Consider the following 25,694-nt stretch of genomic DNA (forward strand, 5'->3'; position numbering starts at 1 on the left):
TGGAGATGGCTCATCGGATGATCACCGGGATTTCTTGTGCTTTCTCCTTGTTGCCTCGAGAGTCGGCTAGCACGTAAGTTGGCCAGAGGAGAAAGCTGAGCCAGGCTCCTACCATGTGCTCGCGGTGAGAGCCAAATTGTATAAGGATAATTTGTTGAAAAAGGCTGAGGAGAACCATCATGCGCAGCTCTCCTCCAGCGCTCTTCAAGAAGATCTTGATGGTGCTTCGCTTGATTTGGTAACTGAAAATGAATGAGGGAGACAAATCAAGATTCTTCTGCCAGATTATGGTACTGTTGTACATCATCTTGATTTGGATTGAATATTCATCGTGAACATTACCTGTGATCAGAATGGTAAAAGCTCATTTTTGACAGCGAGAGTCTGACATTTTCAGCCATTTCTTCATACTTGACAACTAGAGTCTGAGTTGAAGCGACAAATGTTCTTTCCTTACATTGCTTGTTTGAACTTATCAATTGATTCTTTTAGCAATGTTAAGAACTAAACCAGTCCGTTGAGGCAAAGGACGAGATAACTAAAATTGAAAGAAATTGCTCTGCAAGTTGCTTCATGGATTTAGCTCTTCAGTCTTCACAGGCAGAGAAAGAGAAGGCAATTCGTCTGTCTAATGTTTTTACCCCTTGAAAAAGAAAATGAAGGCGCTGGGAAACAAGAAGAAAGAAGGCGCTAAGTGCGACATTCTCCAAGCGATGAGGATGAGATCAACCTCACGCATGCTTGCCATCAGTAGTCATGTCCAATCAATAGCACGAATTACATCCTCCTGATTTGCCTTCTGGTAAATGTCCAAAGAATTAACAAGGCTCAATTTACAGAACGATACCGTAATCACGGTAGGAGAGACCTACTAAGCATCGTTACTTGTTTACACAAGAAATAATCACCAGTTCACTGTGGTTTCTCCATTAAAGGATGGGCATGCTCTTTTACTGAGAATATCTATAGGAAGAAAAGCTAACATTTTCGTCTTCCCACCCCTTAAATAACAGAAACAGAATCAATATTATACTCAAGAATCATAGATCCGGACTGAATTGGAGATCGACTGCCGACAAACAGGGCATTTTGGTGAAACCTCCCGTTCCACGGATAATGCACATCGCTGACAACACACAAGATGACCGCATGGAACAAAAGCGGATCTCCTCCTCCTCATGAGACAAATTACACATAACTGTCCATCTGGTACATCTCCCAATTCATCCTCTGCTATGTGAGTGTTGGGCTCATCGACTGCAGCATGGCTCTGCTGCTGTTGCTCATCCCGTCTACGCTGCCTCCACTCTTTCCATCTGTTCCAATTTCTGAGGAAAGAATATTCAGTCTAAGTCCAATAAAGTCAAAGATTATCGAGTCTTGAAGTCGACGGGATATAGAATACGGATTACAAATTACTTGGTCGATAGCTACCAACCTTACAAAAGCAAATCCAAGGATACCAACTGAAGCCGATCCAAGAAGAATACTACTCCAGAAGAGTATCTTTGTCCGGAAGGCAAGATCAATCACCATCTGATCTTTTGTCATCTCGGTACTGAAAAATGTCAAATAACAGTCAATTCAATAGTAATTGACACTGTCAAGGAAGGGCTGCCGGTGCAAGATCTAAGTAATATATCCTAAAGCATAATTATGTCAACAACCCTAGAAGGAAATATGAGATGGTCGATTCTTAACAACTTGAGTTACGTGAAGCAGACTGTTCGTTTACACAACATTCCATACTCAAACAAATGACAAGCATCAAAGGGAGAGGCATCACAATTTCCTTTGACAGGTAAGGGGAGAAATACTAGAATAATAGGTGGTTGTGCAGATCACCCGAAAATTCATGAAATTACACGACTGTTGAACTCTCCATGTTATGCAAAATGCAACCATACAAACTTCCAAACAGGACATTCACTACATATTCACATCCTTCTAGAAAACTTGACCAAAATTAGAGTGAATAAATTTGTACACATGGGTCGATTTATTATCAAAGAAAATAGTGCACATGGGTAATTAGTCCACAGATGGGAAAAGAATCTACAAGCAAGCATCAAGACTAATCCAATTTCCATCCATCACCATGAGAGGAACACTCACAGAAAATATGGAAGATCATTGCATGACTTGATCTCCGGAATTCCATTTTTCAAAAAGCCAAGGCCAACAGCACTGATGTCCTTTCCTATTGGAAGAATTTTCTCCTCATCAAGCAGTCCAACCTTCATAAAACAGAGAAAGAAGAGCATTGGGTCAGATACTTGTGTCAAAGTAAAAACATCAAAAGAACAAAATTGAAGGAACGGCAAGGTCTAGATTATCATAAAGATCTTCAAGGTGCAAGAAACATCATAGTTACCCATCTGCATCAAGAAGTATATGTCATTATATGTTGAAAACTTACAGGGTATTCATGACCAAAAAGTGCCTGAAGGAATGTGTAAGGAGAAGCATTAATCGGCTGCAGTTGGTGATATACTGTGGTAAGAGGTAGATGATGCTTTGAACCATCCATGTTCACAACAACATAATCCGCTGCCGGCCACTGACTACCATCAACGAGTACAAAAGGAACCTGCAGTCATACTAACAGATATAAGCAAGTCCGGCAACTAAAGCAGTAAGCCAATATTTGACTGCTCTGTTCTATATCATCAAACCCAAGTTTCTCATCGCACATAGTTAAGACCATCAAGAACAGGAAAAAGTATTACAGAAATTATTTTATAAAGACAATCTCAATAAGATGATTGTACGCAAACTTTTCTTGAGGAATCTTCAGTTTTGTCGGCCAAAAAAAGAGAAACCTCTGACTACTGAGATCCCAAATCTCCCGTGCACAATGCGAGAACAGAAGCATAATAACTAAATGCTTGAGACTGAAAAGCTAAGCCTTGTAAAGTTGTCTTATATCTCTCAATATCTTTAGCTTCACCAACTGCACATGTATTTAACGAAAGCAGTAACTCTCCCTGCCTTTTAATTTGGGATAAAGTACAGACTCTATAGCGCAACATCCCGTTATTCAGGACATGAACACCATGTGATGTCCCATGGCAACACCAATTTTGACATGTCTACAATCACGGTTGTATGTATAGTCTGCCAGACATTTCCAGTGTCAAGGGAGAAAATAAAATGTGATATTTACCCTTAAACCAGAAGGAGGTCCATCGTTCCTAGCTGAAGACAAACATTATGTAAAGTAAACCCACTCAAAGAACAAGTAATGTAAGCTTTAACAGCAGTTTTCCTAGCAAAAATATAGCTTAAATATAAGAACCAACCTCTGGAACAATTCTACTTACCGTTCTTAGTGATGAGGATTTTCTTTCTCGCAAGGATCTTGACAAGATAGCGCGTAGATCCGAAGTCCATCCAAAAAATCCCTTCCACTCATTGTATATGCACTTCATGATGGAAAATAGAAGATCAAGGTTATCAAATGATCATGGAAGACTGAGGTAAACAATAACAAATACGTTTCCGTAAAACCACTATCGGCACGAGCAATTACGACATTTTAATGCATGAACTGCAGTTATAATTGCTCAATTATGCGGATTTCACAAAACTAAGACCTGTCCTTTCATTGATATTATAGTTCTACAAAGAAAGAAAAAAATAAAAGAGAAATTATTGCGTAGTTCGAGCAAGATCCCTGGAGCAGATGACAGGATATGTGTTCCCACTCAACTGGAACTCACAATTAGGGGAGAGAAGGGTATAGGCACCTGGTGCATGTAAAAGCCCGTCAAATATGAGAGGACACCGAACAGCAGGGAGACCCTGAATCCTAGATTTTCCTCTATACTTCCTAAATATTGATCTTCCCTTTGCTTCTAGCTTTTTCTCTAGGTATGCACGCCAAATCAACTTTCTGGTGGTGTCTTCCCAAACCGGACTGGCATATCCTTCCTAAGGCCCAGAGACACCAATGCATTCATCCCCAGCCCATTGTAAATTTGTAATTACCCAAATATATATATATATATATCTCAAAAAGAGAAATGAAAGTGGTGCATGTATCCTACTCCAACAATGTTAAAGTCCTCATCTTTTCCTCCTTTCATCATGACCAAAATTACATGAGAGTCCACTTTATCATAAATTGCATCGCACTTACAGAAGAAGGAATTCACGTGCTAAGCCAAGACTATTTGCTATAAGCTTGAAAACTCTCGACTTTCAAATTGTCAGCTTTACTTCACATCACAAATGAAGAAATGCAGTGACACAACTTTACCAGCAAATGCACTCATACCAGATGATGTAGCTAAGTCATTGCTTCAGCCTCCCTACAATTCATGAAATCCTCCATTGTCTCAACATGCACTTATATTGAGACCCCACTCGAAAAAGAAGCAGCAGCGACTATGACATTTCCAAAACTAATCACACCAAATTCATAAGGACTCCTCGATACCTCAACAATCAATTTGCTTCCCTTTTGCAGTCTTGTGGCATTGAAAGACAAGACGAAACATCAACTCACTGAAATTGGCAATGACTTGCTTACACTCATGCAAAACATACGGATAGAACATCCGAACATGAGGCATACATTTACCCCTTGTACACATCTTCATGCTTTAATGCTACCACGAATTGTCAGACAAAGACCACTTTCAATTACGTTACATACTCGAGTAAAATATTCGACAACACTGCGTGTAATCACACTTACAGTTTGAGTCCTCTGTACGATCACCGCCCTATCGCCGGAGTCCTGCGAGACCAAGACATTCTGCCTCAAGCTCTTCCACGTCCCTCCTTCGACAGCCGATTTCGCCTCCACGAGTCCGCGCACGATCACGAGCTCCTCCGTTCCCGACCGGCTCGACGAATCGGACTCCGAATCGGAACCGCCTTCGACGGAGAGCACGGACCGGAGGTCGGAGACTCGGGCCGACGGGGCGTCCCGGAGCTTGCGGAGAGCGGAGGAGCTGGAGGTGAACTTGACGATCGTGCGGACGGCGGCGTAAGCGAGGGTCAGGCCGAGGACGGCGCCGTCGAACGAGAGGGCGAAGTTAGAGAGGAGAGAGACTATGGCTTGCTCGTGCGAGGACATGGCGCGGTTTCGGGGAATTAGGTGGTGGTGGTGTTTCCAGGCGGTCACATGTGAGCTGAGCGCGGTGGTGGCGGGTGCGATCGGAGTTGAGGCGGTGGCGCGTGGGGGCGGCGGGAATGGCTCTCGTCGGTGGCGAAGAAAGACGCGCTGCGACGATAAAAATATCTGACTCTCGACGATGACGGTTCATACCGGGAGAATGAAACTGATAATTGGGCTGATGGGCCGATCCTGGGCCCTTTGATTGGCCCAAATACAAATTGGGCCAAGCCCAAATTGGGACGATCATAGCTTAGAGACCCGTCTCCACGTTAGAAGAGCTAATTGATTTTCAGGTTGCGTTCTGTCTGGTCAAAGCCAAAGCAAAATGAATCACTTCGAATTTTATCAAATTCATTTTCAATTTTTTAGGAAATTGATGGAAAGATTCACAGTCAATTTGAAGGCTAATATCTACCTAAGTTAGATCAATGTCTGATCTCAAGCTCTAAACTTGAAAAGAAATATTCAGGAACTGAAAGTAAGAGATAGATATGACTTAGAAACGCCTTAAGATTGGAGAGCTCTACTGCAAACTTATCAATGTATCGACAGAATAGAAATTGAGCTTTGCTCAAATAAATTATTGTTGATAATACTATAATAATGGAATTAATAATGACATTACATGTATTTCAACCATCGAACGAGCAAATTAGAACAAGGGGCATTACTGGTCGAGGGAATTTTCCTCCAGACCAGAGAAACTATAGGCTATTTTTTTTGGCTGAATATTACATGCTAATTTGTAGGTGAATATTTTGTCAAAAATTCTTCATGTTTTGGACTTTCTCCTTGTTTTTAACGAATGTAAAGAGTCATTTATGAACTCTAAGATAGCTTTTGCATTTATAAATATGTATGAACATAAATGTAATTTAACGGCGGTGAAACTAATTTTAACACAAAATACTACTTATGAACATCGTTTTGCTTTTATGATACAGTAAGGTATATTACTCCGATGAGACTATGTTAGCAATTTACTAATAATGAGTATAATATTAATTAAGTTCACCAAGGATTGGCAGTCACTCAATTTAACGTAGTAATCTACGTCAAAGTTGAATTACATTTTCTGTGCTAAATCAGTGCTTGGTACTGCATTACAGTTTCTTTAGTGAGTAACTGCCACAAATCAAATCAAATCAAATCAAATAAAACAAATCCGCAATATTGTTTATTGTTAAGACAAATTTGGAACAACGGGGAAAGGGAGACTAAATACCCGTTAGAACCCCTCCTCTCTCTGCGGCCAAAATAAAAATACACAAACGGTCACGCACCATCACATCATTTCTTCTTCTTCATTTGCGTATTTCCTTTTCCTCTCTCGACGGAGCTAGATTCGGCTTGATTGGAGAGGGCAGAACCATTGCAGGCTCCGCCTACAGCCGATGATCGACGAACGGATGCCTTAGTGTTGGGGCACAGAGAGACACAGAGGAGTGGGGCTTTGGTCGAGACTCGGCGACTGGGTCGCCCGTGGCGGCGGCGAGGGGCAAGCGCCGGGTTGATCACCGGTTGAGGTGGATTAGTAAATTTCTCGAACTTTTTCCCTTTTCTAGCCTGTGTGAATGGGTGTTGTGGCATGACGATGATGCTGTGGTTTGTGTAAATCTCTTTGTAAGAACTTAAAATCTTCGTTCTACTTGATATGTACATACTTGTGAATATTAGTTTTTCCTTACATTAATTTGAACGAGACTTGCTATTTTTGAGACTTTTTTGGGAATTCATGTGGTAGTGTATATCCCACAATTTTCACCAACCTATCTGTTAATGTGGTAATGAGCAGTACTTTCTCTCTATTTTATAGAAGACTTTTGTTTTTTCCTTTCTCCATATTAACGTCTTGATTTTAAGTTTTCTATCAAAGAGTAACCCTATTTGAAGTTTCCATAAAATTTAGTTTTCAAACTCGCCACCGACGGAATTTGTACTCCTTTCTCTTATGTGTGCAAGACCTATTATTTTTCAAATAATTTTGGGGTTTTGAATTTGCTTTTAAAAAAACATGCATATTATGATTGATTATCCCACAAATTTGTTAAACCTATTTGTTGATGGCTTTTTATGAGCAGTAATTTTTAGGACAAATCTCTATTTTTCTCCAGAAAAAAAGTTAAGAATTTTTTTTTGTACGTTGGTTATTAATCTCTTGCTTCAATCTACTTTCTTTGAGAATAACTTGATTTGTTTGGCAGAGTTTTGTGGTTTTTTAACCTGTTTGTTGATCTTTTGTAACACGAACATATTGACGAAATATATAAAGAGATTGATATGTATCACGGGTCGATCGATCTAGAGTTCCCTTACCTGTGTAACCTTAGGAATTTCTTTCCAAGTCAGCCTTCCCAAACTCACTCACGAGAATCTTTAAAGAGAGAAACTCTAGAGAAAAGCTCTGGATTATATTTCACTTGAGAATGAGATTTGCAAGTGAGGAGAGGAGACCCCTTTATATACAAGTACATGACTGATCGTATCCGTAGATCTCTCGTCGATTTAATGGTGGAGATCGCACCTCTCTATCCCTAATCAAATGCCACCTCTCCATTGGCCAATAGATTTACAAGAAAAAGGTAAAATTACAATAATGTCCGCCCCCAAAAGTATTCTAGAACATATCAAGAAAACTCTAGGACTTAGTATCCTTGAGGTCTGCCCGTTCGTTCATGGATTAATCATGGTCCTTCGTTCAGAACCCTCGTGAACGATCCAATTCTCTCGGTCGTGACATTCTCCCCCACCTATTCGGGCTATACCCTCGTCATGTCTTCGACATAGAATACATCGATATGTTTCTTGAACTGCCAAAGCTCAACTTGCTTCACTCTCCGGAAGACCCTTCCATTAAATCAAATACTCTCGCTTTGGCGCATGATATGGCTTCCATATGACTCGATCCGCCATGATGAAGTCAGCGTCTCAATCATAGGAGGTTTTTACCCCAAGCGGCACCTATTGCGACTCCTCTCGATCCAGGTCTTTTTCGTTTACATGGAAAGGTCTAAGCATACTCACACGGAATACTGAATGTACCTTAAGTTTTGGTGGAAGTTCCAGCTTATATGTGACATTCCCGACTCATTGCAGCACTCGAAATGGCTCTTCATAGCGACGGATATGCCCTTTGTGTACATCCTTGTATCAAAAAACTAGGTGTAGCTTGGCCAACACCAAGTCCCAGACTTGGAACTTCACGTGCTGTCGTTTCTTATCGGCCCACTTCTTCGTGCGCTTCAAGGCCTTGTATAGACACGTTCGTGCCAAGTCTGCCTGCTCATGCCACTCCTTTGCAAACTTGAAAGTGGAGGGCCTACTCCCCTTATAGCTCATCATAACCGTACTCGGGGTGAGTGGTTGCTGCCCTGTCACGATCTTGAACGGACTTTGGTTCGTGGACTCGCTCCATTGAAGATTGTAAGAAAACTAGGCTATGTCGATCAATTTCGCCCAATTCACCTGTGTCGTACTCACGTAGTGCCAGAGGTACAACTCCAAGAGTGCATTAACCCGCTATGTCTGATCGTCGGTTTGGGGATGCACACTCGTGGAGAAATTGAGGTCCGACCCTAGTAATTTAAAGAGCTCGGTCCGGAACTTACCCGTGAATCAAGAATCATGATCACTCACGATCGTTGGCGGCACTCCCCAGTATTTGATGACATGCTTCAAGAATAGCTTGACCGCCTCTTCAGCCGGACAATCTTTTGATGCGGGCACGAAAGTCGTATACTTGGAAAACCGATCCACCACGATCAGGAGAGTCCGACACCCTTCAAACTTAGGCAAATTCACAATGAAGTCCATGGAGACACTCTCCCATGGACGCTTTGGGATAGGAAGTGGCTCTAAAGTCCCGTTGACAACCGTTGCTCTAGTTTGTCTTGTTGGCATACAAGACATGTCCGAACATAGGCCTTGACATCGTCACGCAAGTGTGGTTAATAGTACCGATCCTCCACAAGTACCATGATGCGGTGAATCCTCAAGTGACCCGTCCACTTAGAATCATGGTACTCGTGTAGGACTTCCATCCTTAGCTTTCCATGCAATGGCACGTACAATCGCCGCCCCTTGGTGTAAAGCAAGTCATCTTCACACCAAAATTGCCGAGTTTTTCCCTCCCGTGCATACTCAATGAGCGCCTTGGCAATTGGATCATGTTGCAACCCCCTCCTTATCCACTCGGTCCATGGATTCTCGAGACGACTGATGGACGCCAGCTCCATCTTCCGACTAAGTGTGTTGGCCACGGAGTTCGCCTTCCCAGGATTGTACTCAAGCATATAATCAAACTCCGCCAAAAAGTCTTACCATCGAACTTGCTTCGAACTCAACTTCTTCTGAGTCTGGAAATAGCTTATGGCCACATTGTCTGTCCTCACGACAAACTGGGATCCCAAGAGATAATGCCTCCAAATACGAAGGCAATGCACCACTGCAGTCATTTCCTTCTCTTGAACCGTATACTGTTGTTCGGTATCATTTAGCTTCCTTGATTCAAACGCCACCGAATGCCCATCCTACATAAGGATAATACCAATAGCATAATCAGAAGCATCGGTCTCTACCTTGTCAAGTTTGGCATGATCGGGCAACACGAGCACCGGCTCCTCGGTCATGGCTTGCTTCAAGCAATCAAATGTCTTTTTTGGCATCGGGCTGTCCACTTCCACAATTTCTCCTTCTTCAACATATCCGTGAGTGGCACGATGATGCTCGAATATCCTCGGACGCACCGTCGATAATAGTTGGTGAGGCCAATGAATGATATGTTGATATTACAGTAGAATGATTGTTGGAGTTTTCATTTCTGTAACTTTTGAAGGTGAGTGGACTGTGGAGTGATGTCTATAATTTTGGGTGATAATTTGATCTTGATTTTGTAATGATTATTATATTTTGGGCGATTATTTGGGATTGATGTTTCGCAAATTTCATAGATGAAATTAATTGGGGTGAATATATGCTAGTGTCATGAAACTATGAAGAAATATAGAGCAGAATAATTTTGAGGTTGCTGCTAGTGTCCTGTTTTCTTAAGTTTTGATATCGAGTCAGTTCCCTCAAGAACTTCGTGGTTGATGTTTTGCAACTTAGGGGACAATTTTACTTAAGGGGCAAAATGATTGTTGGAGGATTGATTTCTATGACTTTTGAAGGTGAGTTTATGAGTAATGATTATGTAATTTTAGGTGATTATTTGAGCTTGACGTCAGAATGATTTTGATTATTTTGGGTTGACTATTTGACATTGATGTTTGACAAATTTCAAGGATGACATTCATGTGAAATTAGTGGATGTTAGTGCCCTGATTTTTAAAGAGAAATATAGAGAGATTAAATTTGTTGCGTCCTGTTTTCTGAATTTTTGATATAGACTGTCACAGGTTCCCTAATAAATTTTTAGGATGATGTTTTGCAAATCAGTGGAAAAGTTCATTTATGGGGGCAGATGTGATATATTGTTGTTAGAGAGAAATTTAGAATATAACGACTTTGATTTCTTTGACATTTGAAGGTTGTGGAAATATTTTTATAATTTTGAGTGAATATTTGATCTTGAAGTCAGAAGGAAATTTAACCTTGGAAGGATTTTGATAACTTCAGCTCTTATTTGAGATTTACGTTTGGCAAATTTTAAGGATGATGCAATAGAGGTAAATGGATTCTAGTGTCCCGATTCTAGAAAGAATTATAGAGCAGAATAATGTTGGAATGATGCTTTATAGTTTTTGGATGCCTATCGATTGAAACTGTATTTTAGGATTGAGAAAGCTCTGCGATACTGATGGATCTCTAAAATCTATACAGGAGATAGGTATTAAGTTCTTCACCATAACTGGTATGAAGTTTGGAAGGAAGTGAAAGGAGTATTAGGATTCTTTATGGTTCAGAGAGCTTTATGCAACGGCAAAGTAGTCATTATTTAAAGATATTGTGGCTGTTTTTGAATTGCAGACTTGTTTTGGCTAGAAAAATGGAAGAACAAATGGAATGATTTCTCTGATTTTGGATGATTATTGATTTTGATGATTGGGAGGTAAAGAAAATGAAGTTTCATTTAGAGAGGGGGACATTATCATATTTAGATTTTGAAAAGAAATATAGAAATTGACAAACTTCTGTGCAGTGATTCCACGACTCTTTGGTAACTAATTTTATTACAGAATGATTCCCTATTATTTGGAGTGATTATTTCTTGTTGACGTTTGATGATGAAATTTTTCCGCTGCAAGGTCTCCTTTACCAAACCAACATCACTTTGCCAGATGAAAATTGCGTCTCTCTCTCTCTCTCTCTCTCTCTAAATAATTTTGACATCAGGAGAACTTTGTTTGTCACGATTCTTTCTTAAATGGTATGAATACTTGCAGGAAGGACCGAATTCTTTTTTTCTTGACAGAAACATCAAGCAATTTTATGATTTATTTTAGCAAGATAACCATATCCTAAATCATGTGGTTCCTTTAATTTTTAACTCCAATCCTCTCTGATTTTCATGTTGGCCGGTTGTCTGGTGTTCCGTCCTAAGGATGTGTTCCATTTTCCATAGACGTGAATATGGAACCCAAACTAAATTCCACCAGGTCACTGTGTGAGACAATTTGAGTAATTGTCTTTTGTGGAATGTGCGCTCCATTGAGCATCAGTGTCATAAGATTTTCTTCTTCTCTAGAGAGAGAATTTTGGGCTCATGTTTGTTGAAGTAGGGCTTATTAACAGACTGGGATGTTAATATCGCATGGCAATGGTAGTTTTACTTATAAGTAAAAGAACATAAGTAAGACGATCTACTTGAGTGCTGAGAAAGCGTTGTTAACAGGGTTTCAGATTGGCATTTGGCATGGTCACATGGCTCTCTCGCTCATTATTTTATCGATGATCGAGTGGTTTTTTTTGGGCTAACTAAGGAGGAGAATGTCTGGATTAGGATGGAGCATTTAGATGGATAATTTGGGGAAGAGGAAGTTGATCCTGCTGGAATCGGTGACATGGGGTCTGTGTCCTATTGCAGACTCATTCGCACAACTTAGGCTGCTAACCTTCGACTTATCTTGGTTTGCTTGGGTTAGCAAAATTTAAGGACAGCAATAATGGGATCTAATGATGTCTAGAACGGTTCATATGTCCATTGATGGTGTTTCAAAAGGATAGTCGCAAACGAGGTCTCCATGCGGTGTGATTGGTTGACTTGGGTCAGAAGTGGTTTTAGAGCTTTTAATTGACTTTAATTTCCTGGATATTTTTTGTGGTTTTATTCAAAGTTCATACTTATTTTGGTGAGCAAACTACGACTAATAGAATTGGGGTTTTAAAATCCACCAAAAAATAACCCACGTTTCGTAATGCTAATTGATTATCACGCAAAATCCAACAAAGGTAAAATACGACTAAACATGATTAACTAATCCAAAATGTAATCTACCGCTACATTCACATCGAATTTTTTTAATCACTTGTCATTTTTTTGGTCCTTTTCATTTGTATTTATGATAATATGATAAAAAATGTGCCAATGGAATATAAGTCGACAACAATAGTGAAAATTAGTTAACGGTGTGACACGAACACGCAAATTTGACTAGGAAATGAAGCAATAACGTCTAAGGGACCCCCCAGATCACTCGGACTCTTAAAAAGGTCAAATTAATGTAGAAAAATAAAGAATTCTAAAATTGTTTCTGTGATTTCTTTATTCCGGCCTCCGTTTACAAGGCTATAAGTACATATATATATATATATATATATATATATATATATATATATATATATACAAAGAAAAGAATCAACCCTAATTGACCTACAAATCAGGGGATATACATAGAAATAGGAAATATACATAGAAAGAGTATAAAACAATAAGAACTTTCCTATTTTTGCTTTCTTATTTTGGCTCTAGAAGACAGCTCACGCTAACACTCTCCCTCAAGCAGGTGAGAAGATGTCTTTGATACCCAGCTTGACAAGTGAGCTGTGAAAAGCTCGACTCGACAAGGCCTTCGTAAGAACATCCGCCAACTGATCTTCAGATCTGACGAATGGAAACTTTATCACCTTAGCATCCAAGTTCTGCTTGACAAAATGCCTATCCACCTCAACATGCTTAGTACGGTCATGTTGAACTGGATTGTGAGAAATTTCAATCGCAGCTTTATTATCGCAAAATAGTCTCATCTCAAACTCAGGTGGGAAACTAAGTTTTGTCATCAACATTTTTAGCCATAGTAGCTCGCATAGACCTTTAGCTACCCCTCGGAATTCTGCTTCAGCACTTGACAAGGCTACAACCTTCTGCTTCTTGCTCCTCCATGTTATCAAGTTTCCTCCCACAAATGTGAAATAGCCTGACGTAGACCTCCTATCAGAGATACTACCTACCCAATTTGCATCCGTAAATCCTTCTACCTCAAGGTGACCATTCTTTGCAAAGAACAACCCTTTTCCTGGAGCTGACTTCAAGTAGCGCAAAATCCGAACCACAGCATTCATATGTTCTTCACTCGGAGTATGCATAAATTGGCTCACAACCCCTACAACATATGCAATATTAGGACGAGTGTGTGACAAATAAATTAGTCTCCCTACTAACCTTTGGTATCTGTCCTTACTGGTAGGCACCTGATTAGGAAACTCTCCGAGTTTATGATTTTGAACTATAGGAGTGTCGGCAGGCTTACACTCCAACATTCCAACCTCAGCTAATAAATCTAACACATACTTTCGCTGAGACAAGAAAATACCTTCCTCCGACCTGGCTACTTCAATTCCCAAAAAATATTTCAAGCCTCCCAAATTTTTCATCTCAAACTCATTGGCTAGCCACCCTTGAAGGTCTGCAATTTCTTCAAGATCATCCCCTGTGATGATCATATCATCCACGTATATGATCAATGCTGTCACTTTGTCCTGTCTACGTTTTAAGAATAACGTACAATCAGAATTACTTTGAGTGTATCCATACCTCTTCATCGTTGAGCTAAACCGACCAAACCACGTGCGGGGTGATTGTTTTAACCCATATAATGATCGCTGAAGTTTGCACACCACATTTGATTTATCAGCACATGCATACCTAGGTGGGACTTCCATGTAGATTTCTTCCTCTAGATCTCCGTGAAGAAACGCGTTCTTCACATCAAATTGGTGCAAAGACCAGTCCAGGTTCGCAGCAAGTGACATCAAAACCCGTACGGTATTCAGCTTCGCAACTGGAGAGAATGTTTCTTGGTAGTCCACACCATAGGTTTGGGTATATCCCTTTGTTAGCAGCCGTGCCTTGTACCTCTCAACTAACCCATCTGCTTTGTATTTGACAGTGAAGACCCACTTGCACCCCACTGCCTTCTTTCCCTTCGGCAACTTTACCAATCTCCAGGTCTTATTTTTCTGCAAGGCTTCCATCTCCTCTTTCATTGCTTGAACCCACTTGGGATCCCTCAAGGCTTCTTGTACTCCACTAGGAACTTGAATTGTGAAGACATTGGCCACAAACGCCTTCAAGTGTTCCGACAATCTCCTTGTCGAAACATAATTGGTAGTCGGGTACTTTGACCTTCGTTCCTCTACATCTGGTGAGTACCTATTAGGAGCCTTGCCTCGATTGTGTCTATTGGGCAATTTATAACCAACAACCTTATCAGTATCAACAAGAGAATTATGTGTGATAGGAGAGCTTACCTCAGGAGTATCGTCAGGAGAATGGTCGGGTACTAAAGAGGGGATATTTTGAGGAAGAGAGGACTGCTCTTGATGTTGTTCTTGTGCCTCTTGTAACAAAATAGTCTGCTGGTCATCTTCATTAAGAAGTTGCTGCCGTGAGTCAGATGCATCGCTAACCCCTGCCATCAAGCCACCTTCCCACCAATTTACCCTTTCACCATGATCTCCCCTTGAAAGGTACAATTGGTGGCAGGAAAGAAGAGTTCAGATTCAACAAATGTAACGTCCATGGTCACATGAGTTTTCTTTGTGTCCGGATTGTAGCATCGATATCCCTTCTGGTGGGTATTTAAAGAAATTATTTTCAGATTTGTTCAGTAGTTTATCAGATTCTGAATTTCATTGTGAGACCTGCATCTTGGCGAAGAGCCATCGTGCTTCTTTTCCATTGAGTTTTAATAAGAGCCCAACTCCTTTTCATTAATACGTTCGGATGTGTGGGGTGCTTCACCAATTGTTACTATGTCTGGCATTCGTTGGTTTGTAACTTTTGTGGATGACTATACAAGGATGACCTGGTTATATTTAACGAAACATAAAGATGAAGTAGGGACAATCTTTCGTGTATTTCACCGCATGGTCATGACTCAATTTGGAGCTCAAATCAGTATCCTTCGCAGCGACAACGGTGGCGAAACGAATGCCAGACATAGTAACAATTGGTGAAGTACCCCACACATCCGAATGTATTAATGAAAAAAGAGTTGGGCTCTTATTAAAACTCAATGGAAAAGAAGCACGATGGCTCTTCACCAAGATGCAGGTCTCACAATGAAATTCAAAATCTGATAAACTACTGAACAAATATGGAAATAATTTCTTTAAATACCCAAAAGAAGGGTATCCTAAGCGACGGTGCCATAGCCAAACTTCTTTCTCCTTAGCAATAGACTGACTGCGGGTGTAATATGCTCGGCTTTCAGTGAAGTCATCAACAAAGTACAATCCCTCCCTCTTAGTACCACATCCAATAATCTCCTTTGTGAGGATATCCTGAAATAAACAAAAGGAGGGATACATAATTACGCTGTAATTCAATTCAGCAGTGATTTGTCCAACAGAGAGCAGTCGGTTAGATAAAGACGGCACTAGCAAAGTATGAGATAATGATAAAAATGGGGAAAGTTCAACATTGCCAGCCCCCAACATAGGAAAATGACGACCATTGGCATTATATATATGTTGTCTCCTCGGAGCAATGTGGCGCAAAAGATCATCAGAATGGGGTGTCATGTGATCAGTAGCGCCTAAATCAACAATCCACCCATCTTTACCTCCCGCTTGAGAATTATTGACAAGCATAAACCCATTGTTACCTGTAAGATCGGAATCAGGTGCAGTGGTGGAGTCTACCTGCGGCACCAAAGATAACGACGAATCACCTATGGCCAAGGAAGCTTGTCCTCTACTCGTTGGATTGTCAGCCTTCTTTTTTGCCTGCAATTCTTTCCACCACTTAGGATAGCCATGCAACTTGAAACAGGTCTCCTTTGTATGCCGAGAATTCCCGCAGTGATTGCAACCCCCTGCTGCTAGCGTTTGCGACTTGGCTCTTGAACCAGAGCTAGAGCGCCCTCCCCCAGACAGAGTAGAACTAGGAACCATTTGTAAAGTAGCATGTCCAGAGCCAAATTCTGGAAATTTTGAGCATGTTTTGCTGCCACGCGACACCATAGCAGCAGCAGTGGGAGTATGTGGGTGTGCCATCATAACGGCCTGGCCCACATATTCTCTTCTTACTCGTGCGTAGGCTTGTTCAACCGTAGGAAATGGTTGCATCTGCAATACATCAACCCTAACCTTGTCGAGGCGATCATCCAGGCCATCCAAGAACAAATAAACACGATCTTCCTGAACTAAAGTGTTGTATATGTCAATATCATGAGCGCAGGTCATAGGATTAAGCTGGCGATAATCAATTTCTCGCCAAAGTCCTTGCAAGTCATTATAATATTTTTCAATGGATCCGCCTGCCTGCTTCAATCGGGTCAGTCGTCGCTTTAAATCATACACCTGGGAGACGTCGACGCCATCAAAGAATGTTGTAGCCACCGCATCCCAAACCGCTTTTGCGGTGGGGTATCGGATGAAGTTGCCAATTATTGCAGGAATCCATGGAATTGATAAGCGAGCCCTTCACAGTTGAATCGTCGGTCTTTCACTTCCGGAAGCCGGGATCATTCGGAGAGGGTTGGGGAAGAACCCCAGTAATATATCCCAACTTGTCTTTGCCAGAGATGTACATCTCGACAACTTGGGACCAAAGACCATAGTTGCTTACATCTAACTTGATAGCAATCAGGGAAGCCGGAGTCTCAACATGAGATTGTGGGACATGTTGGGATAGGACCTCGGTCAAACGCTCGATAAGAGCATCAATATTTGAAGTTCCCTCTTGTGCTACCAAGGGAAGAACATCGCCAGTCGAGTTTGTGTCTGCCATAGGGTGATGCAGCACGGTTGTGGCAATCTTCAAGAAATGTGGTCGGAGCAGTGACGAAGGTCGCGGCAATGGAGTCTGATTGATCGGATCGAGTATAGAGTCCCTTGATCAGTGGTTCTAATACCATGTAGAAAAATAAAGAATTCTAAAATTTTTTCTGTGATTTCTTTATTCCGGCCTCCGTTTACAAGGCTATAAGTACATATATATACAAAGAAAAAGAATCAACCCTAATTGACCTACAAATCAGGGGATATACATAGAAAGAGTATAAAACAATAAGAACTTTCCTATTTTGGCTCTAGAAGACAGCTCACGCTAACAATTAAGACCTCGCTGCCTAGCCCTTGAAACCTGCTGGATAGCAAGCTTAATGGCGAGAATGTGTTTTGAGTTCGAATACATTTTCTACTTTGACTAGATTTCTTAAATTGGGTTTTCTTTTTGAATACGAATATTAAATACATATGCGCGCACACTCGTATATAAGATAAAATTCTACTTTGATATTAGATATAACATAGCAAATAAGAGGAGTATCAGATTCTCTCTGTGAGTTTTTCGAGTGAATTTTTTGTGGGAGATTGTAAGATAATACTTGCGGGTTTGCTTTGTGTGTAATTTACGATTGAGAAATACTTGAGTAATTGAGCAATTGTAAACTTTCTATTCTTTGGATTCATAGTGGATATCTTGCAACTAGTTCTCCCCGTGCAGTAGTTACGATACTCGATCAAACCATATAAATTTGTAATTCTTTTTATTTTTTTTGTCACTGATTTCTCTGGTAATTTTCTCTTTCTCGCGTTAAGCATGTATTGTAAGATCCGTGAATATTTGTGTTATTTTTCACAATTATTGGTCTCAAAGCTAAGGTTGGGGTTTCTATAGTTGATTTGGAGTTTTTGCTTGTGTAATTATTGTTTGGAAATTCTATTGATGCAATTATGTTAGGAGAGAAAGTAGATATTGAGAAATTCGGTGTGAGGGACGACTTTGGATTGTGGAGAATTATAATGCGTACCTTATTAACAAATTTAGGTTTGCAAATTGCCAAAAACAATTAAAGAGGCCAATAAGGTAGAGTTTGACGGAGAAGGCGAAAAGCAAAATCCCGTCGAATTTATTGAACGAAATATTGATCGAAGCGGCCGAAGGGAAGGATGTCGTGAACAAAACTTGTAATGCGTTTGTTTGGGGGAAATCTCCTTGATAAAGGAAAATGCATTACGGTAAATAATTTTCTAGGAATTGTTAGTTTTCCTTTGTCCGGTCATTTGTGACTGAAAGGTGTTTGGATCTTATTTGAAAATATTTATCTCGTAAGTCATTGGACTCGATTTGCTTCCCGTGCTCCTCCTAATCATCTTCTCCGAGTCGAAACCCTCATCCTCTGCCCCTCTGTCTGCGAGTGCTCCCGCCTCGTCGTCCCCTAGATCGATACCGTCTCCCTCCTCGTCGATTACATCAAAGCCATATCCACACTCCGCGGGCTCGACCTAAGACAGTCGAGCCCCATCACGCCAAGCAAAATGCAGGACTTTGAACAATACATCTTCACCAAATATCCCCAATACTTAAACGGCCTCGTCGAGCCTCACACCCTCGACATGGACAAACTTCTCCGTCTCCGACGCCGTCGCGGCCTCCGATGACAAGCTCAAGTTGCCGAGTAGGGATTTGTCCTTTGCTTTGCTCTCCTTCAATCGCAACCTCTTTGATCTCGACCTGACTCAGCTCGAACCGTCCAAACTCCTCAACATCCTCACGAAGAAAGCGTCGCCGCAAGCAAACTTCATTTCCATCCCCGAGATCCAAATTTGGAACAAAGCGCTCATGCACTGCGGACTGACGGAGGGCGCTTACCTTGTCCTCTTCGTGCCGAGCTAGAGGGACACGATGGTGATGATAGGGGAGAGCTATCCCTTTGCCCAAGGGAGCTACAACCTGACCATTGCTGGTGAGGAGGACGATCGCCTCTTTTGTACTGATTTCGAGAGTGAAAAGATTGAATCGAGAGATTGTATCAGCAGAGAGACAGAGAGTGAAGAGAGAGACGAGTTGGTACCCGGGAAAGAAAGAAAAGTAATTTCGAAAAGTGTTTTCACTTTTTTAGATTTAGGAATTCACTTTCATAATTTTATACATAAATATTTTTATTGATCTGAAAGCGTTTTCAATTAACTGATGATTTTCGGCGAGCCAAACAGGTGAAAGTCCAGAAAACTAATTTTCCGAAAACAACTTCCACTCAAACAAACACACCCTTAGTCACTTTATCTGATGAAGGGTCTAAATAATCGTTTGTACATGTTGAAAATGATGTTTTAATTCCGAATAGTTGAAGGCACATCATTAGAACCCACTTAAGATGGGTTTAACAAACTCATGTTGGATTTGAAGAGTCAAAACGAGTTATAAGACTTTCACTGCTGTTATCCCAAAAATATATGACGCAAAAAACTTAAAGAACAACGTGGATGAGCAACAAATTGATCTTCTTTTTGGGGCCCATAAAACTAGTAATTTAAGAGCACCCAACGATTTTGTGAACTGAAGAACAATAAATAACATTCATCGTATTTTACTTTTTCATGGAAAGAACGCATCCTCTACATGTTCACACGTCTCAAAGGAATTCTTCAATTTCAAAATTCATTCTGAAAACGTTTGATGCATAAGTGAAGGTTGATTTTCATGTCACCCTTCCAAGTAGAACCGGTGATATTATTTAAAACAAAAATTAAGAATGAAACGGTACAATAGCTACATGTCGGGGGACCCTAGTTTCTTTTGCAAGCTATTTGTTCCTTCATATTTTAAAAGATTTATATGAAAAGAATAATGCATAGTCTTCTTTTGTTTATTTAAAAGGAGAAATGTATATATTTAATCGCGTAATCTTTGCACTTTTGAATTAGTTTTTACATGATCGTGTAATTAAGCACGTGCAAACCTTTAGCAATATTGATGATACTTCGCTATGGCACTCTTGCGGAGCTCGGACGTGCAAATAATGAATATTAAATTTAAAAAATTACGTATCTATGTAGTTACTAGTGTTTTTTTTTTACCTGTAGATAGATTAGAAGATAAAATATAAAGCGCTTTTATTTGATTAATCTTAGGGCTTGTCGATGTTCGACCCCCTTTCTCGCAATCCTGGTCCCGGGGGGGGGTGGGGAGAAAAAAAAAAAAAAAAACACAAAAAAAAAAAAAAAAAAAAAAAAAAAAAAAAACTATCTTCAACCATAAAAAAATATTCCCCAAAAAAAAAATAAAATATGTTTTCTTTTTCAACTCCACACCAAACAAAAAAAAAAAAAAAAAAAAAAAAAAAAAAAAAAAAAAACAAAAAAAAAAAAAAAAAAAAAAAAAAAAAAAAAAAACACAAAACCCCCCAAACAAAAACCCAAAGGGGTTCTGGGCCGCCCCCGGGCCCCCCCCCCCCCCGCCCCCCGCCCGGGGGGCCCCCCCCCCCGGGCGGCCCCCCCCCAACCGCCCCGCCGGCCGCGGGCCCGGCCCCAAGCCCCCGGGGGGGGGGGGGGCACCCCCCCCCCCCCCCCCCCCCCACCCCGGCATCGGGCACTAAAAACCCTTACAAAACCCCCCACACCCCCCGCAATTAAAAAAAAAGGCCGAGAAATAACCAACAAAAAAAAAAAAAACGTCCTCCGCTGGCAACAAAGCTTAAGCTTATCTTCTCTTTTAGATTATAGTATAGTTGTCTTCTCTTTTAGATTATAGTATAGACGAAAGTGTTGACGTGGATTGCCACGTGTAATATAGCCAAACGCTAGGATACAGAGGTCCATGTCGAAACGAAGTAGCACTGAAGAATTAAAATCTCATATCACTGTGGACATGTATTTATTCATCATAGATCCGATGATCGTTCAACCTAATATAACTCTATATGAGATTTTACGTTAGCTATTATAGAGGGGAAAATTGCCTAAAAAGTTCTAAATTTATTATACGACAGTCAATTCTGTCCTAAATCTTTCAACTATGTCAATTTAGTCTTAAACCTTTTGTCAATTTGTCAATTTAGTTTTAAATCCAATACATGCAGGTTAAATTATTCTAATAAAGCATTCTTGGCAAGTATCGATACATGTTCTCGAATTAATGCATGCTAGAATGCTGAATCCAAAAGCTACACATCCTTATTTCACCCACCAGAGCAACGGTATTGCATGTAGCTAACTGAACATAGCTTTAGGAGCAGAGATCAATTCCTCACATTGGCTTTCCTAGTCAATCTGCAAAAATCAAGCAACAGCGAGCCATACCTGGTCAATCTGTAGAAAACGAGCTTTCCTTTGTATGAGATTTCCAATATCTGATTGATTGCCATTCATTTTAATGAGCATGATACAAATGAAAAGAAAAAAAAAAGAAGCAAGGCAATTTATTTTAGATTCATTTTAAAATACTATGGCACCAGAACAAAGTTTCAAGTAAACCAACAATACTCAAGAAAGTTTGTGCACCACGGGCCTTGTGCTAGTTTAAATATGCCAAGAATACACATAGGAAAACATTATTCTCTCTTCAGTTATAGGTTTTACCTGTCCACTTTCATTTGCACAAAGAAAACTAAATGTATAACAGCTAAATGTAAGCTGTTAGCGGTTCATCTTGTCCATGTAAACCCGGTGCAAACAGTTTCTCCCTAATTTGATGCAGCAAACTCGCAACTACGCTGATGCTCATCCGTCTTCTTGGCACTTTGTTTGAACAAGCAACTCCAATATTATACACCATAACCAAACACTCTCGAAATACGATATCGCTTTCGGAAATCCAATGCTGATGATTATAGGGACCTAAATGGCTGTCTCTTTCTTGAAGCAAAAAGTTGTCCGTAATTTCGAGCACTCATTCAGGCAAAGCTTCTATGACAAAACTATGAAGAGTCAAATTGTCTCTAAATGTATTACCAATGGGACTCAATCCTGTGAACATCTCCAGCAAGAGAATGCCATAACTGTAGACATCACCTTCTCTTGAAATCTCGCACCCCATTGCATATTCTATTACACATTTAGATCATGGAGCATGTATAATCAGAATGTAATATATAGAAGAATATAAGAGTTATCATTAGCTATCAACTTCACATAGGAAGACCCATCAATAACTTTTAGGAAAATAAACTTTCTTGGAGAGAGATAGAGAGAGAGATTACCTGGGGGAGCATAACCAAAGTGACCAATCCAAGAAGGAATTTCACCAAGGGATGATCCAAGAAGGAATTTCGCCAATCCAAAGTCGCTAACATGTGCGATCATCTCAGCATCTAAGAGGATATTGCTTGGCTTTAGATCACAATGAATGATGGGGATATGGCACTGGTGATGAAGATAATCGAGTGCAGAAGCAACACCAATTGCAATATTGATCCTCTTAATGAAATTCAACTTTTTCGGAAGTTCATTCCCATGAGATGATGTTGCATTTGGGTGTAGCCACTCTTCTAAGCTACCATTATCCATGAATTCATAAACTATGGCCTTAAAATCATTTCCTTGATAATCACTACTTGAGCAAATTGTCAATATTTTCAAAAGATTTCGATGCTTGATATTCTTTAATGCCTCGCACTCAACTATGAAGCTCTTCATAGCACTGTGATGGAATAAATGAAGCGCCTTCACGGCAACAGCAGTTCCATTATCCTTGAGTACCCCCTTGAAAACAGAACCTAAGCTTCCAACACCGATCAAATTCGCTGAAGAAAAACCATCGGTTGCTTTTAGGAGTGTTCCATAAGATATGTCCGGATATGAATCATCCATCAAACTTGAAACCGATTCATTTGTTTTCTTCTTCAACCAACGAAGATATATTAAAGCTAAAATAAGATCTATTCCAAGTACTCCAGAAGCAACATAAGCGAACAATATTGATATATTGATCTTTCGGCTCTTAGAGCTTTTGGATATGCAATTGGGGAGATGAAATTCTGGCAATCCGCCGTAGAGCTCATTATTCCCAATAATAGAAGTACCGGTAGAATTATTAAAGATTCCTTCACATGGTAACATGCCTTCAAACTTATTGTACGATAAATTTAGAAGTTTCAAGAAACGAAATACTGCTAAGAATTCAGGAATTTGACCTGAGAATTTGTTGCATGAAAGATCTAGTTCTTCAATGCCTCCTAGCGATCTGATTGATTGAGGAATGGAGCCATGGAAGAAGTTGCCCCCCATTCTCAGTGATGTCAATTGAGTGCACTCACCCAAACTACTTGGGATTTCACCTACCAAAAAATTGTGTGAGATGTCCAACGCAGTCAAAGCCCTCAAGTTGCCAACTTCTGTGGGTAAAACCCCAGTCAAATGGTTACCAGACAAGTTCAAGATGATCGCTAATGATGAGAGACCTATAAGCTGTGGGGGTATGGCACCGCTGAGATTGTTATTAGACAGATCAAGCAAATCAAGAGATCGACAGTTTGATAGATGTGAAGGAATTTGCCCTTGAAAGTTGTTCCCACCAAGATATAGTTCAATAGGCTTGGTTAGATTTCCTAAAGAAGATGGGATAATCCCTCTCAGGTTGTTATCACTTAATTGCAGTTTCCCTAGACTTTGTAGATTCCCCAAATTTGGGGGGAGAACACCTGAAAGCCGATTGAGATTCATAAACAATACTTCCAAGTTGACAAAATTCCCAACTTCTTTTGGAATCTCACCAGATATTTGATTCTCACTCACAAGAAATTGTGTGAGAGTGGTGGATAAATTACCTATACATTTAGGTAACACCCCACCAAACTTGTTCCGGTTAATGCCCACGTACTGCAATTCGGTGCTGTTAGTTAACGAGCAAAGGAAGCTCAAGTCTTCCGATTTTCCGCTTCCAAGCTAATTACCATAGATAGGAAGCCACCTAAGCTTGTACAAATTTTCCAAAGAAGGTACTTTCCCGGAAAATCTGTTATTGCAAAGTTGAAGTACACCTAATTTTGTGCAATTCGATATCGATGGAGGAACCGACCCCTCAAGTTGGTTCTGGAAAACGCTAAGAAATTCAAGATTTGGGAGTTTGAGGCCTATGCCTGCAGGAAGAGCCCCCTGTATCTGGTTGGATCCAGCATCAAACACAGTTAGCGAAGAGAGATTGAGTAATGAAAATGGAATTGTACCCGATAATCTGTTTCTTGCGCAGCTAATGTATTGCAGGTTTGTCAGGTGGCCTAGAACTTGGGGAATGCTCCAGCCCAAGTTGTTCTGGGTTAAATATAGCTGCTCCAGTGAAGATAAGTTCCCAATGGAGGAAGGCACACTCCCAGTGAGATTATTTCCATACACGGAAAATATCCGTAACTTCAATAATGAATCGACTTCCGTAGGTATTTCTCCAGTTAGCTGGTTAAATGGAAGGATGAGGTGAACAAGGTTAGAGCAAGCTGATATGTTTATGGGAATTTCACCAACTAATGAATTGCTGTCTAGTTGTAAGACATGAAGGCGGTGCAGCCGGCTGAGTTGTGGAGGAATTTCTTGATTGAAACTATTGTTTTGGAGCAACATTTCCCGTAAGAAGCCGAGGTTTTCGATATGAGGTGAAATTGATCCAGAGAGATCTTGTGATTGCAAGTCCAGGACCATGACCCTCTGATGCTTCTTGGCACACGTAATGCCATACCACTGGCAAAGCCCAATGGAATTGTTCCATGAGTTGAGCACGCCGAAAGGATCTCCGCTTATGCCGGCCTTAAATGCAAGGAGCGCAAGTCTGTCCATTTCATTGGTGGTGGAGTAGACTTGGTTAAAACATACAGCAAGAGCAATACCAAGAAGCAAGTGGCATGATTGAAACCCTGCAAAACTAATGCTTACAAGTTTCATGACTTAAAGCTCAAGGAAGCGGGTAGATATGAAGCAAGGCAAAGAAGAAACAACAAACAAGAGGCAGGATCAGTGCTAATGGAAACTGTCAAGTGAATTATAGCTTTTTGAAGCGCATTCCTTCTGTTTTTTTCTCCCCCTTTTTTTGACTTAGTAGTCATTGAAGCGCTTTTCTGCATCCGGAGAAGACTTTGTCCTCATATGCCCATGAGAGTCAATCTGATGATTATCCATCAGCGTGTATTGTCGGGCGAAATTCTTGCTAGGACCCGTTCCAATCCGGGCCCACATGGATAAGATCAATCAGGACGGTCGATTCGCGCGGATCAATCACAATCGTCGATCCACAGGTCCCACAAATTTTGATGATTATGATTGCGCGTGGTTCGTGGAATCCGAGCAGAACATTCCCTGTATGAAAGGTGGAGACATGTGAGAAACCTGACTGGTATGGATTGAAACGTAGACTGCTAGTCTGTGAAATTACATGGAGACTCCAAAGGTCAGACGAAGCAACCACATGAATTCG

At 40.6% G+C, this 25,694-nt stretch overlaps 2 protein-coding genes and 1 pseudogene across 2 annotated transcripts; 1 reads left to right on the forward strand and 2 right to left on the reverse strand.

The window, feature by feature from the left end:
• Positions 1-754: 754 nt before the first annotated feature.
• LOC115689628 (E3 ubiquitin-protein ligase SPL2) lies at positions 755-5,256 on the reverse strand. The gene is made up of 6 exons (XM_030615742.2): positions 4,703-5,256; positions 3,324-3,425; positions 2,420-2,590; positions 2,116-2,237; positions 1,439-1,558; positions 755-1,328 (listed from the first exon to the last, which is right to left on the reverse strand). Exons 1-6 carry the CDS (start codon positions 5,084-5,086, stop codon positions 1,034-1,036), a joined length of 1,194 nt encoding a protein of 397 aa, XP_030471602.1. The 5' UTR covers positions 5,087-5,256; the 3' UTR covers positions 755-1,033.
• Positions 5,257-18,247: 12,991 nt separating this feature from the next.
• On the forward strand, positions 18,248-20,389 carry LOC115689614 (uncharacterized; annotated as a pseudogene).
• Positions 20,390-22,184: 1,795 nt separating this feature from the next.
• LOC115666719 (probable LRR receptor-like serine/threonine-protein kinase At3g47570) lies at positions 22,185-25,165 on the reverse strand. Its single transcript, XM_056307193.1, has 3 exons — positions 24,373-25,165; positions 22,495-23,934; positions 22,185-22,339 (listed from the first exon to the last, which is right to left on the reverse strand). The coding sequence occupies exons 1-3, from the start codon at positions 25,163-25,165 to the stop codon at positions 22,185-22,187; spliced, it is 2,388 nt and encodes a 795-aa protein (XP_056163168.1).
• Positions 25,166-25,694: the final 529 nt, after the last annotated feature.

The sequence above is a fragment of the Syzygium oleosum genome, unplaced genomic scaffold (assembly GCF_021117445.2).
Source record: "Syzygium oleosum isolate NSW1041296 unplaced genomic scaffold, Sole_v2.1 Sole_v2.51, whole genome shotgun sequence".
In the NCBI taxonomy this organism is placed as follows: domain Eukaryota; kingdom Viridiplantae; phylum Streptophyta; class Magnoliopsida; order Myrtales; family Myrtaceae; genus Syzygium; species Syzygium oleosum.